Here is a 14234-nt window from a genome sequence, read left to right on the forward strand (position 1 = left end):
CCGAGCCCCGACTGGCTGTCACTGCTCCGAACCCCGACTGGAGCTGGGCTGCCACTGCTCCGAGCCCTGACTGGCGCGGCCTGTCACTGCTCCGAGCTCCGACTGGCGGTGAGCTGTCACTGCTCCGAGCCCCGACTGGCGGTGGGCTGTCACTGCTCCGAGCCCCGACTGTCGCTGGGCTGTCACTGCTCCGAGCTCTCGACTTGCGCTGGGCGGTCATTCCATCATCCCACCGCTCCCGGCTCTCAGACCACGACATTGCTGTTTGGGAGCAGACCCACCCGGTCTCATCGTCCACTCCGTCTGTTTGCTACAGTGCACCACCACGTCGTTAGCGAAATTAACGACGAGCACATTACTTCCGTCTCCATTTCACGCTCCGCACGCGATGGATGGCAAGATGATGCCTCCGCTCAACGAAGCGAAGCGGTGCCAGTCGCTCGAGTACCGTGCGTGCTCTCAGAGAGCGTCGCTGATACCGCCGAGATCATCCTACCTTGTTATGTGGTCGGTGTTCGTGAGAATACTGCGTCAGGACAGTTAGCTGTGTGCCGCGCATGCTCAGCCAAGTTGGGAGCGTCTGGCTGACGGGACGAGGGCGCCTTTCTGTCCTGTCTTATAACTAAAACTAGCCGAAAAGGCAACGCCGACGACGACACAGACCTTCCTTTATGAAGCCGCAACACGTTGCCGAACGCTTCAATAGCGATGATTGGTGAGGCTGCGTCGCCCCATCTGAGGCACAGGCCGCGTCATAGAAGCCAACTCATCTGTCATGGATCACCGTAGGCCACGAGAGACCACGGCTCTCCCATCAGCGGCAGAATTTATCCTCGTTTCCGTGACCACCGCGCCCAGCGAGAGGTGCAAATGACTATCCAGCAATCCACCCAGGTTCAGGAGGGACCGTCCCAAGATGCACGAGTCATACCACACAGTAGGAGGCTTTCAAGACCATCTTTTATTCTAGATGGCTTCAACAGCTACCACTCAGCTGACGCGAGTTCGCTCGGTGTTCCCACGGCGCACGTCAGAGCTCCTGAGCGGCAGCGACGCGTCATAGTTCCTGATCTATCCGCTAGGCGGCGCTGAGATAGCCCGGCGGCGCTGGATGATTGAGTTGGACGTCTCGCACTTCCAGTAACAGCTGGTGTCCATCCAAATCAAGGGTCATCCATCGTAACCAGGACCAGAAGTCGATATCCAGTTGGAGCGACCGACCCAATCGCAACGGCAGTCCAGGGGCTGGAAGTGGTAAGTCCCCGACCGGTGCGGGCCACTCAACGAATTGCAGGCGTCCAGTCTCAGACGTCACCCTGATCCGATGTTGTAGAGTGCAGCGCCGCTCCAGCGGGAGACTCGCCCATGAGACCAGGCCTGGCCAACCATTTGAGCTGCGAGAAACGAGCGTTGGCACCGGCTGTGGACGGAGCATAATTGTCGGAGGATTTTGTAGAATGGACTTTTAGCACGCACAATGCGCATGGTGTGTACGTACAACGCAATCTGACCTTTGCATTGCAATTAAGCATAATGCTCTACTCGTTGCTAGAATGGTGGGGTAGCCAGCTGGAAGCCCCGCACTTAATTATAGTATACGCCTTCCGAACACGACCGATAATGTTCGATGTGTGGAATCTATAGAAAATGGAGAACGTTCGTATCACCGAAGAATTAAAGTGCACTGCGCATTTCAACATCTGATTCATGCCTCTTTTTCCTCTAAGCACAGAACATAGAACACAGAACAGAAGTGAGCGACCGCCACCTTCCGAGCGAGTGGGCTGACAGACACAGAGACGTCGGCTTGTGTACGTGACTGGGAAATCCCGGCTGGTACCCCGACAGCTTAACTTCCTCCAATGTCTTTCTCAATGGATTTAGGGCGCTGTATTGCGAATGGAAACTTTAAATTTTCCTTTTTTGCTCAGTTATCCGACCATCATTTTGATAAATATAGTAAACATAGGCATGACATAATACCAAAATATGCAAGGCAGAAATCACATCGAACTTTTACTTATTTTTTAACATTTTAGCAAACAATATGCAGATGGCTTCTCAAAACAGAATTTCGTATTTTTGGCGTAAATCGTAATTTTTGGCGCATATTCGCAGAATCCAGTTTTCCAGAGCAAAAATGTACGGTTTATAACCGCAATTTACGATACTCTAATAATACGCAAGAAATGCACAATCTGCGACACAAATATACTCAAACGCTCTTGGAAGAGTTTTTCAAAGACAAGAACTAACATGCAACAGAGCTTGATTTTGATAAGCTCTTGGTGGATTTGACAATGCAATCAACGCAAGCATTTGTGCCGTAGATTATAACACTGACTTTAGGATTGTTACTTATTGAAGGGCAAGCTGCTGAAGTGGGCAGCTCACACAGCATACAACTGCTGCAAAGGCGTAAAGAGCATTGAACTAAAGTGTGCGCAAGACATTGTGACTGTTTCAGTCCTTTAGGCAAGAAGCCTTGGGTGGGGCATGTCAAGACCGAAAAATAAGGCAACATGCCTGGTCAAGAAACTTTCTAAGCAAAAACATGAAGATAAATTTCACTTCAGTGAAATTTCTGTGGGTATCACAGCATCCGTCAAAGCATGAAACATTCATGTTCATACTGGTCGCATCACATATATTTTCAAAGTGAGATGCGGGCAGAGTCATTGCCTGTGGTGCCTACCCCAGCTGACAGCAGAATGATACGCAATAAGTGTTAATCAAATAGCTTAGCATGACGCGAGGATTGTACTCTAAAACTGACTTCATTGTGATGACGCAGTTGCACACAGCTTATGCAGTACTCCACCATAATGCAGCAGCTAGCCCACATAAATATCATATAATGGAAACCCTTTTCCAGAATGCTTATGATTGAATCAGTGCTTGCCCTACTTTCCAGTGAGGCCTGACCATCCCAGTTTGAATGCCCAAGACATGCTTTGCGAGCACAGGCATTATTGCCTTAATATTTACGTTGCTTTGTTCACAATGGCTTCGCAAAATAAAGCCTCTCCATTGGTGAAGCATTTTCAGATAAAACTAAGAGTTGAAAAAGGTGATGAATGGGAGATAGCTGCCTTCACCAAACTTATCCATTACGGATAACGTTGCCGCCAGCTCAGCCCCTAGTTCTGCACGCATCTACACAAAGTCACACACATCTACAACACCGTGTTGGTCTGTTTATTACCAGCATGAAGACTTACAAACACAGCGATGACAAAAACGCGCACCGACGACGCGACTGGATGATGTTACGGAGCCGTCTGTGCATACCACCATTAGCGAATCAATGAGCGATGGCATCACGCAAATTCCTTGCGAACGGCGTGTTGTCTCCAGTCTCTGGTTTTCTTGAACACTCCTTACCCAGAGTAAAAGATGCCGGGTAGAACGAAGTTCGGTATGAAAAATGCAGTATGTAACCAGAAACACACTAGATGTTCGCTTGTCGGCTAGATTTTCTAGTCTGTACTAAATATTTCGCGACCGGTTACTGGAGGTAGCGAAGCGCACATGCCACAGTAGTGAGTGCTTTTTAAATTTGAGGGAATGATGTGCCTAGACCTTTTGCAAGAAACTCTCAAGTTCTCTATTACTTTGCGCTGACAACATGTATAGGTCTGATATCAAGCGGTTTGACAGATGCCGAAGAGAACTAGCAGAAAACTTCTAGAACGCCCCAGCCTCGCACACAGTCTTCTGATTATGAATCCAGCACGATGCCGATTGAGCTAATGAGACCACTCATTATACCGCGAAGGTCGGAAAATTCACGGCGTGGCGTGCACGACAAATGTGACCAGGCATGCCATGGGAGTTTGGCTTCTATAGATGAAAAAGGTCAATGGTTGGAATCAAGACAATTAAGCGGCACCGGTTTGGTTCCGTATTCATCGAAATTGGCCGGATAGCCTTCGATTCACAGCTTTGTGAAAAACAGGCATTTAGCATGTGAAACCTACAGGCTAGTAGGAAAAAACCGTGGAGGGGTTTTGCTACCAACGTACTTTGGTGGCGGCTGCTTCCGACCGTGCTCTTCTTTTGCGCATGGTGGTCATTGGGGCTTTACTGACGCACTCTGCTGCTGAGGCTCTTCCTGCCAGGGGGAGAGGCTGGCGACGCCATACAACCCCGGTCAGGGAACGATGTCTGGTCGTGAAATCTGTCAACTCCCTCGAGCGTTACTCAGAGCACGCTATTTAGACCTCTTCGTATTATTTTTGTTTCGCCAGTTCTTGAATATGTGGTCCTGCACCACACAAATGCACTGCCTGAAAGCAAATCAGCTCCCTTTTAGCAGCACCCGCCGCACGAGTATCCAGGGCCATCCAAAGGTCGTTATCAACGCCGGACAGTTATTGATTACGCCGAAGACGAATTGCCTACTCGTACGCCTCGTGAATAATCACTGACTAGACTGGTGTACTCGCTCCGAGCGAAGCGCTGACGAACGCTTGTTCTCCGGGAGCCTTCCATGCCCGGTTCCTCATCCGTTGGTTTATTTTGAATGCTTGGTTGTTCTTCCTTTGCATTTCATTCTTTCGCTCGTTATTCGCGTTCACATTGCATTTCCTTCTGCTTCCTGCCCGGTGCCGTATAATTTTCTCGGTTGTTCGCCACTTAGGCATGGCGCTGCCAGGAGCCACGCAGTTGGGCTGGATTGCAACATTAATGGGCACGACACGCTGCAGCACCAGCAGCAGCGAGAGTACACCGCGCCCCCGTCAGCCACGGCGCTGGCCGGCCTGCCGCGACGGTGTCACGCCGCCTGCAGCGGGTCACGCCCCCGGCCGACCGTCACGCCGTCGCCGTTGTGCCGGCCGATTTTCTGCGTCGTTGGACGGCGGCGACGACGACTTATGGGTGCGATTAGAGCGCGCCGCGGCCCGAGCGCGGGCCGCCTGCGAGCGGGGCGGCGCCGGTCGGCGAGCGGCGCGCGGCGTGCTGTTTGGCCGCGGGCTGCAATCACAGGCGACCGGCGCTGGCGCAGGCGACACTGGGGGGGGGGGGGGGGGGGGGGGGGGGGGGGGAGAGCGAGCGGAGGAGGGGAGGTTCAGCGGACCGCACGGGGAACCTCCAAGCTTATAGACTGGGTAGTGTGTGTGGCGAGGGAGGGGGAGGGGGGAGGGGGCGACGGCTGGATTGTCTTGGGGCGCGGATCGCCGGCGTGCGACACAGCGCGACACGGCTGCTGGTTGAACTGGCCGTCAGATGCCAGTCACTGTGTGGTTATGGCGGCTGTTGTGCCGGTGGCTTGAACCCAGGCCGATGGAGCCAGGCAGTACATCGCGGCACTGGCAGCGTAAGTTACGACTTGGCGATTGGGATCGGCCGCGACACATGCGCCCGTGCCGCCCAACCAACCGCTCTTGCCTTGGCAACGACGAGGCTGGTTTTATCACACTGTTGACGTCATCAAGCTGTGATTACTTGCAATAGCAATGGAATGTGTTGAAGTGCGCTGGCTGGACATTGAGTATACTTTATAATCATTTGGCACGCATGGACTACTTAAATTGGCACATCTTCCTTTGGTACTGCGGGCGTCAGATCACGCTGCCGTTGCTACCGCGAGCTTGGTAAGTTGGTACTTTCACCGCTCATCCATGGCCCTATAGTTAGATAGGTAGCTGACGCCCAAAATATACAAAAATAGTTTGGTTGAGAACCTGGTGTGAGTTATGATCAGGTTAAGGCTAGCTAAACGACAACGTGACAGCTTGACAAAAATACAGACATAAAGCACCCTTCGCAGCAAACAGGTCTCTGATCGGGCAGTACATCACATTGCCATGAGTTTGTTCCAATCAAGAGAAATTGACATTTTTGGGCCCAACACAGGTTTCAACTAAACGGAAACCCGCGCCTCCTATTTGGAGCGGTACGTAATGCAGGTTAAGGGGTTTTCATATTAACAAGAACAGCACTGAGTTCGTGGTTAATTTCGCGGCACATTATGAGTTCATGTGGAAGCAAGCAAATATGTGTTTGCACTCACATGCCAAATTTTCACGAGTGATGCGCGGGTAATGACTGCTTGACACCCATGTGTTTGGCTGCGTTGTCACCTTTCGAAACGGGTTGCAAAATTTGTGATGATGCCAATGTGGTCAAACTTTTGCCATATTCCCTTGTAATTATGGTAGACTCCAGGCATGTCTTCATGATTCAAAGGTCACCGTTGAAAAACATACACACGTACGGCATGAAAGTCATCGATCATAACATCAATCGCCACTAGTCCGCCGCTTGCGAAAACATGCGACTTGGATTAGGTACGTACATTCTCGCTTTCTTCCTCCAGGTCTTGCAGTGGACGGCAGCATTGTTGTCTCTGCCTCACAGCACGCCTAGTTTGCATCATGCAGAGCGACGATTGCATCATGCAGAGCGCCGTTTCAGGGTCTGAATGCCTTACCCGGTCGATACGAACGAAGGAGGACGCGCTCGTGGCACGTATCATGGTACGCTATTGATAGATAGTGACTCATTAATGCAAGCGTCAATGACAGCGTGTGAGGCGAGAGCAAAATATGAAAATTTGCTGAGATTCAGCCTGAAACCGATTAAGCCTTCAATGAGGATGGAAACAAATACCCATTCTGTTAGGGCCGGAAGGAATCTTGAAATTCGCACCATAACTTCCCTTAGTGTTTGTTGAATACTATAAGTGCTCGTCAAAAACTATAAAAAGGTTAAGTTCTTCGTGAAAACATTTGATGGAAGTATCTGTCCCTGCAATGATCATTCCAGCTCTCTAAGACTCTTTTTAACAATGTTTTTTGCAATTAAGATCCTGCACATTACTTTTCATCACCATGGAGGTTAAACAATCGAGTTTTGATAGTCTCAGGCTACAGCGATTATTCATCGACAATTCTTGAACGGCAAACGAATGTTGTTTAAGTACATGCTATCTACAGATGGAAGGCCAACTGCGAGCCCGTCAGATCGCACGCTATCATTGCCATGCCAATGCGTGTTCACGCCGTGGGCTGCTTTTGCCAGACGCTTCTCCAGTCCGAAGGCCAACAGCGATAAGTGGCCCGCTGACCGACGCCAGCAAATCGTTTCAATTTGCGGTTGTCTGAACGCTTTTCCCGCCACCGAAATACCAAGGGTTTGAGGTGCATTGTGGGCAAAATTCGTTTTCCCGGCTATGTACAATTGGCGCGCGAAACGGCAGTGCTGATAGCATGCTGTTACGCGGGTTGCAACGGTACGTAGGTTCTGGATATGACAGAAAACGTATCGCGAAGATCCGCAGATTTCAGGCCAGAGACAGGGTGCCTGCTCTAACCCCCCCCCCCCTCCCTATCCCTCTCACTTCATTTTTCCCCCCCCTCTCTCTCTCTCTCTCTCTCTCTCTCTCTCTCTCTCTCCTCTCTTTCCCTCACCTTCTTCTCCCTCTCCCTCCACCTCTCTCTCCTTCTCCCTCTCCCTCTTTCCCCCCTCTCGTCATTCTCTCTCTCTCTCCTCTCCATTCTAGTCCTCTCTCTCTCGCTCTCCTTCTCTTCTCTCTTCTCTCTCTCTCTATTCTCTTCTCTTCTCTCCCTCTCTCTCTCTCTCTCTCTCTCTATCCTCTCTCTCTCTCTCTCTCTCTCTACTCTCTCTCTCTCTCTCTCTCTCTCTCTCTCTCTCTCTCTCTCTCTCTCTCTCTCCCTGGCACGCTGCCGCCGTTCTTTCCGGGGCCGCTCGGTTACGGCGGCGGCCAGCTATCAAAGCCGACACCCTGACACTGGTTGTTATCTCTACGGCGCTGTAACGGACAGCCAACAGCCAGATGAGTCTTTAACCGGATGCAAACGGCGGGACGGACCCGGAGCCCGTCCCAGGTGCAGGGCAGTGGGGACGGGGAACGGGTGGCACGTGCAGTCGGTGATGTACGGTCCGAGAGAGCGGCGGAGGATGGAGGACAGGAGGACGGGCATCCACTGTCTCGGCGGGCAGCCCGGCTGCAGTGGTCTGCAGTACGCTGCGGTGGTGTACAGTACGCTGCAGTGGTGTTGTCTGACGTCATCATGGCTGGCGTTGTTGCAGCCAATACGAATACGTTGAAGCATGGCATGCCGAAGCCACGCTCTTTGTTTTTGTCTCACTGCGCCATGTTTGCATCACACATAATCGGTTCGGAATGCCTCACCCGGTCGATACATACGAGAAAGAACGTGTTTATGATACGTCTAATGACTTTTCGTTTACAAGTTTTTTTGTTTGTTTTTTCAAACATCCGTTATATTGCCAACAAATTAAAAAGAAGCAGTGAAAAAGGACGCTATGATACGTTGTTAATCACCGAGCTCGCACATTCATAACCATTTTGAAAATAGACTCGTTTCCAGGTCCATCTTCAGTTCGTTTGAAGGTACGGTGAGTGAAGGGGCAAGCACGTATTTTAGGCCACAATTGCACTATTGCGCCATAATCCGGTTGGCCGCAAAGATGAGATAGCGGTAATAAACTGATCGTTGTCGGTAACATCTGAATGGAGTACAATGATTATTTATATAAAACGCGTATTCTTCCGGTGCCACATATGTAAAACAGATCAGTAAAAATATCAGGAACTATCTTAAAAAACTATTGCAACATCTCGAGTGAGAACACGACTCTTCATAATTCTCTGAGTAGCCGCCAGACGAGCGGCACGCAAGCTCCACAGTATTTCCGCGGCTTTGGATTAGCAGCTGTGGGAACGTGTTTATCAGGTAGTAGACTACTTGTTGAAATATCTGATATCAGTCAACGAAATGTGCTTGAAGTATTATTTCGTTTCTCAACAGTGAGGTTTCAGACGGCTTCAATTGACAGCGAATAGCTATCTCCTGATGGTTATCTGCCCCTTTCGTGTTTTCAAAAGATGCGTACTGGATATGCTCGTATTCTGAGCAGATATAAGCTTCTGAAATATTATGAAATGTTCGCTCGGGGTGGTATGTCATGTACCAAGTGTAGCACGTTTCGATTATCGTGTCCTTTTATGGCACACGTTCAAAAATTGCAGGATAGAAAATATAATTGGATGCCGAAGAAGTGTTCAAAGAGTGCTCAGGAAGCCCACTTTGTTGGCCAGGCTGTCTACACTCAGTTAAGAGCCCAATCGGTTTATATCAGCTCTCGATCATCGGCCATATCTTTGGACTACGGTTGACATCCTAGCTGTGTGGTAAGTAGGCAGGTTTCCATGCGAACAACCACAGCACGAGGAAGTGCCGCAGGAAGGAATTCCTGACCCTGCACGCGGACATTCATAAGAATTGTCGTTGGTAACGTCTTGCGATAGCGTCGACACGAAAGCATGGCTTACCTCAGGCCGTCACCCGGATCGACATCAGGGGCGCGCCCAAGCCACATCGGTGGGGGGGGGGGGGGGGTGGGGAGACTGCAGGTGATGCTGAGCGTCACATGTACTGCTCAAGCCGAACATATACACTCAAGTACATTAAAAACACATGTGACGTTTGTCTGTGACATGGCTCGTGTCACCATCCAGAAAAAGACTCATATTATCCTGCGCACGCCTCTGGCGATCGACCGGGCCGTCTAACGCCCCGTCAGTTTGGCCGGGCGTTTGTGACCGGTGCGCAATGAGCAGCGGGGCGGCGGCCGCTACCGTGTCGCGTTCACGGGCGGCGTGCACTGCTTGCACCGCCGCCGCCGCCCACTGTCGAGCCACGCTGCAACGTCGCGGGCGGCGAAAGGGCACCGACAATGGGGAGCAGCGCGACGGCTGGGTGCCGGGGTCACACGCTGAAGTGTGGACCGATGCCCCGGGGTCACACGTCCCGCCACGCTGGGCTGTCGGCCGGCGCCCAGCCCCTACCCGCTCGCCAGGGTCACACGGGGTGCGGGTCTCGGCGCTGCGGGGCGCCCGGGTGCGGTGCGTCGGGTCGCCAGGCTTGGGCAGGCGGCATGATGGATGACGTCCGCTGCCACCCGTGTGGACGCGGTATTGCAGGTACCTGATAATAGGCTGCTAGCGCATGAAGGGAGCGTAATGATCCAGAATGGTGTGTTTCGGTGGTTGGATATGAGATGCGGTGTGGCACATGGGCGCGTCGCACGTTTTCGGCACCACGAGTGTGCTATCGCACTGAGGAGTGGTGGGGGATTTCTACCATTCGCCCTATAATAGCCCGATGACGTAATTGATCACATTTTGTCTCTTCCGACCAGCACGCCTGAAGTGCAGCAAAGCTTGTGCAAAACTTTCACCTTGTGAGGAACGCACACTGTGCATAATGCTTCTGGTGTTGCCATGCACATGTACGCACAGGCACCGTGTCTGGTGTGTCTCCCACGTCCCGAGCAACCCATCCCAGCCGCGGCGGTATCTTCTCTCGCGCCGTCCGCAATGGCGGAGAATCAGGACGCCGTCTAATATCAGGGTGCCATCAATCATGCTGCACCGTATGCATTTGCGAGAACACCTGCAAGCCCAAGATATCTCAGGGAAGGCCTTTTGAGTGTCGTCAGTTGTTAAATTAAAAACGCCATCGGAGTTGATGCTCCATCCATTCTGACGCAGCATCGATTCAGTGGCCTGCGCTCCTTATATCGTGTTTAAAGCCACTTATTTGGAGGAGCAGGTGCTCTATAATTATGCGCATATTCGGATCTCCCATTGTCTGGGCTCTCAAGCTGCTAGCTCGCTCCTCCACTGAACATTTGGTTTATTTTCGGAATGTAACGGGATTGATGAATCCCCTGAGCTATGGGCCTATCCTGTTCAGCATGCTCTCAACAGCTTGCAGGGGATTTCCAAGTTAGGTCGATGCATTTAGGAAACTCTTGAATTATTATATGCGTAACTCCATAGCCAAGTTTTGTTGCCTTTGAAGTCGCTTCACGGAAAAGCCGAGGCGAGCTCGCACGCGGAAAGATAAAGCCGAGGCGAGCTCGTACGCGGAAAGATAAAGATAGCGGAAAGAAGCACCTGACGGTCGTGTCACGCCGTGGCTAACATGCCTCCATTCTCATGCTAGGAACGCCGTAACTTCATGCACCTTTTAGGTCACAGCTGGCGTGGAATGCGGCCAATGTTATTGACACGAAAACACCATTCTCATGGTCTAAACGGTCCCGTTTATGAACTATGCTGTTGCATTCCTATGTTAGCTCTGAGTAGCTCCGGGATTTTTCGCCCTGTGAATGTGATACTTCTGACAGCACTCTACCTTTTTCTCACAATTCTACGATTCCGCGCCATTCCGTGGTGTAAAATATTAGATCTTCGAGGCGTCGTCGACTCATTTGGAAACAGTAGCATTTTCTGGACGAGCATCCGAAATGAAAGCACCCAGCTCGCCAGACAGCCCGCTTGCTCACCAGAGACTACACAGACCGCATGGGCGTGACCCGCGCTGACACCGCGGCCGTGTTTTGCAGCCGGGTGTCGGCTCTCAGCGGAGCCTCGGACGGCGGCGCACCGCGTGCTGCTGCCGCCGTTCCATGACGACCAGCCGCCGCGGCCCGAGTTCGACCCGTCCATCCCGCTGAACGTGACGACGCTGGTCGGCAGGGACGCCGAGCTCAACTGTATCGTCAGGAACGTCGGCAACCACACGGTACGTCCTCGGACGGAAGCGGCACCACATGGCGCGTCCGCATGGGCGGCGGTGGCCACGCGGCGCTTCCGAGCAGGCAACGGTGGTCGTGCGGTGCGGCGGTGGCCGGGGTCATCCGAAGTTTAGTGAACTAGGGCGTCCCCCCACGAATAAATGGCTTTCCTCTAGGTCTAGTTTTTGTACGAATAAGGTGGTATTTCGAATTGCAAGGCTCCTTCAAAACGGAATGCTGGATCCGCCACTGTCCATGCCAGCCTCAGCTTATGGGAAGTTCTTAGCGACATTCACATTTGCGTTCGTTTCCGACTCCGATAAGTGTACGATACAAACAGCTGTAGAATGGTTCGGTGAACGTCAAAGCCGGCTGTGCGGGTCCAGCGATGAGATCGATCTCCATCAATCGCCAGGCATGCATTGAGAACAGCGTATCACGCGTAAAGTACCAACGGCGACATGCTTGCTGTATTCCATAGTATCGGCAGTGACAGCGCTCAGCCACTGACAACCAGGTCTGCGGTGTAGGGTCTATTCAACCATTCTGCAGCACTGCGCGACACGGCGACATGATTTTTTTACACGTTTTCGATTGCCGGACGCGCTAGCGTCCCTGCTGAGGACCGGCTGTCCGCGCAAGTGCGGAAGTGGCCACGTGCTGTACATGTGGCCTTGTATGTGAGCCTGGCAGGCGTACCGCTGTGTTCGAGCAGCCGTTGATGGGCCTTTCAAGGAGTAGTGATCGACGAAACAGGCCTATATTGGTATCATAGCAGCTTGCTGGCTGCGAAGTACATGTGAAGCGTTGCCAGCAAGCCGTCTGAAGCCTGTGCATATTGGAAGACAAATGTGATATAGCGTTCAAACATCGCGCTCATACCGATGCATGTAGCTATTCTTAGACACAACGAGGTGGATTTCACTGTGAATGTGAATTTTATGTCTTTACGCATTGCACAAGGCACGTAGGCTTCCTGAAGCCCTCCCAAGGAGGTATAACTTTAATGTCGAATTCTAAATGTGCCGGTCATATCGAGGAATCGTCCCCAGAGGGTCAGTGTACGGCAACATAACGGTGCACGGTGCATTTCAATGCACCGTAACATTATGGATAACTCCGTTCATGACGTCTTAAGATGGTATCGCAGACTAGATAATGTTAAGCGGATGTTAAGCGGATGTATATTTAAGTGACACCGGGGACATCCTGAGGACGCTGTCAAAGAGTTTAATCAGGCATTTACAAGGAAGCCTTAGTTGTTTTCATTTGTTCCTTCCACGCTAGCACGACCTGAGGAAGATACAATTTAGCGCCAGATCTGAAGTGCACGAACAATGTGGTAAGCAGGAGCAAAACCTACATGTAGCTAGCACCACTAGATGGGAAACAACAGGCCCTGAATGTGGTCGGCAGGTGGAGCGCTGTGACACGCAAGTGAGCCAAACTTACATGATTATAAAAAGAAACACTCATCGCACGTCGGCTGGGATATATTAAAATTGACTAACACAGGACAAACGTGACTAACAAAGAATGTAACAAAACGATGGCTTTGAAAAGCGTACACCGAGAAGGCCGTAAAGGTGACACGTTTGCCCGTTATGGGCCAATTTTAGTGCTGCTGACTGCCAGAGTAGCGCCATGAGTGCTCCTGCAATGAACCCATTAAGCTCCGACTTCTTTTTGCGTCAAGCCTGTTCGTGTGCACTCCAGCTAGAGGCAGTCTCAGGCAAAGTTTAGGCATAGGTCATTGTCCTTAATTGAACATTGAGATGAAATTGATTATTTCCATGTCACAGGCTACCTGGTAAGTGCCACTGCACGAGTATTATAAAAACGTAGTGAGAAACAGCGTTGATTTCATCGCCCAGACAGCGCCCAAGCCAGCTCTACAATTGCTACGAAATGACGTCTGAGGTCATCAACCTGAAATACCCCAGCCTTAAGTTTGTTTTGGCAAATAAGAAGCACCGAAGAAATATTAGCCGTGCCAAATTTAACGGCTCTCATATTTCTATCCTTTTCTTCGCTCTTGAAACATTAGATGAGACTCCCTATCCCACGGGGCAACTCTTGCATGGTGACGCGGTAGCGGCACTGTTACATGTCGGATGGCGTTGTTTTTGAATGGACGCCTCAGCCAAACGCCGTCTGTGCTTTCATGCTTCGCGACTGTAAGCCACAAATCATGCATAGTTCATTACCAGTAAGGACGCATGGGTGCCATGTGTTGTCAGAGAGCCAACTGCCCCCATATTCTAAAACTCAAGGTGCATCGTCTCGTTGCAGTAGTCGGCATGTTGCAGCACGTGCGTGATTTCCCTGCGAAATTGCACGCACAAAATGGAGACCTTTGATTGTTTACCTTTGGATGTGTTGCGAGTGAGCCGCAAGCCTAGCCATGCCTTTACCTGGGGGTGTTTTCCCAACCGCAACCGCGTGTCGGTACTTGCAACCCCCTTGTCACGTCATTATCTAACCATGGGTCGGAAGCATTCGCACTGAAACCGATGACGCTGGTAATCAAAAAGCCTGACTCACGTCGAAGGCACTCTCGTCGTAGTACCTTCAGGACAGTGGGGAAACATACGACGCAAGGCACCGGTGGTATACTGCGTAGAGCACTTCGCCGATTGAATTTTGGGGATCCGATC

At 51.3% G+C, this 14234-nt stretch overlaps 1 protein-coding gene across 1 annotated transcript in view; it reads left to right on the plus strand.

Moving 5' to 3' along the window:
- Positions 1-14234, plus strand: part of LOC119102786 (protein amalgam) — a gene marked incomplete in the record, with an annotated part of 84484 nt that overhangs the window by 33566 nt on the left and 36684 nt on the right. The window contains 1 exon segment of the mRNA XM_037226240.1: positions 11407-11585. Coding sequence (XP_037082135.1) covers positions 11407-11585 — 179 coding nt within the window.

This window comes from Pollicipes pollicipes, unplaced genomic scaffold, assembly GCF_011947565.3.
Source record: "Pollicipes pollicipes isolate AB1234 unplaced genomic scaffold, Ppol_2.1 Scaffold_5724;HRSCAF=6776_pilon_pilon_pilon, whole genome shotgun sequence".
Taxonomy (NCBI): Eukaryota; Metazoa; Arthropoda; class Thecostraca; order Pollicipedomorpha; family Pollicipedidae; genus Pollicipes; species Pollicipes pollicipes.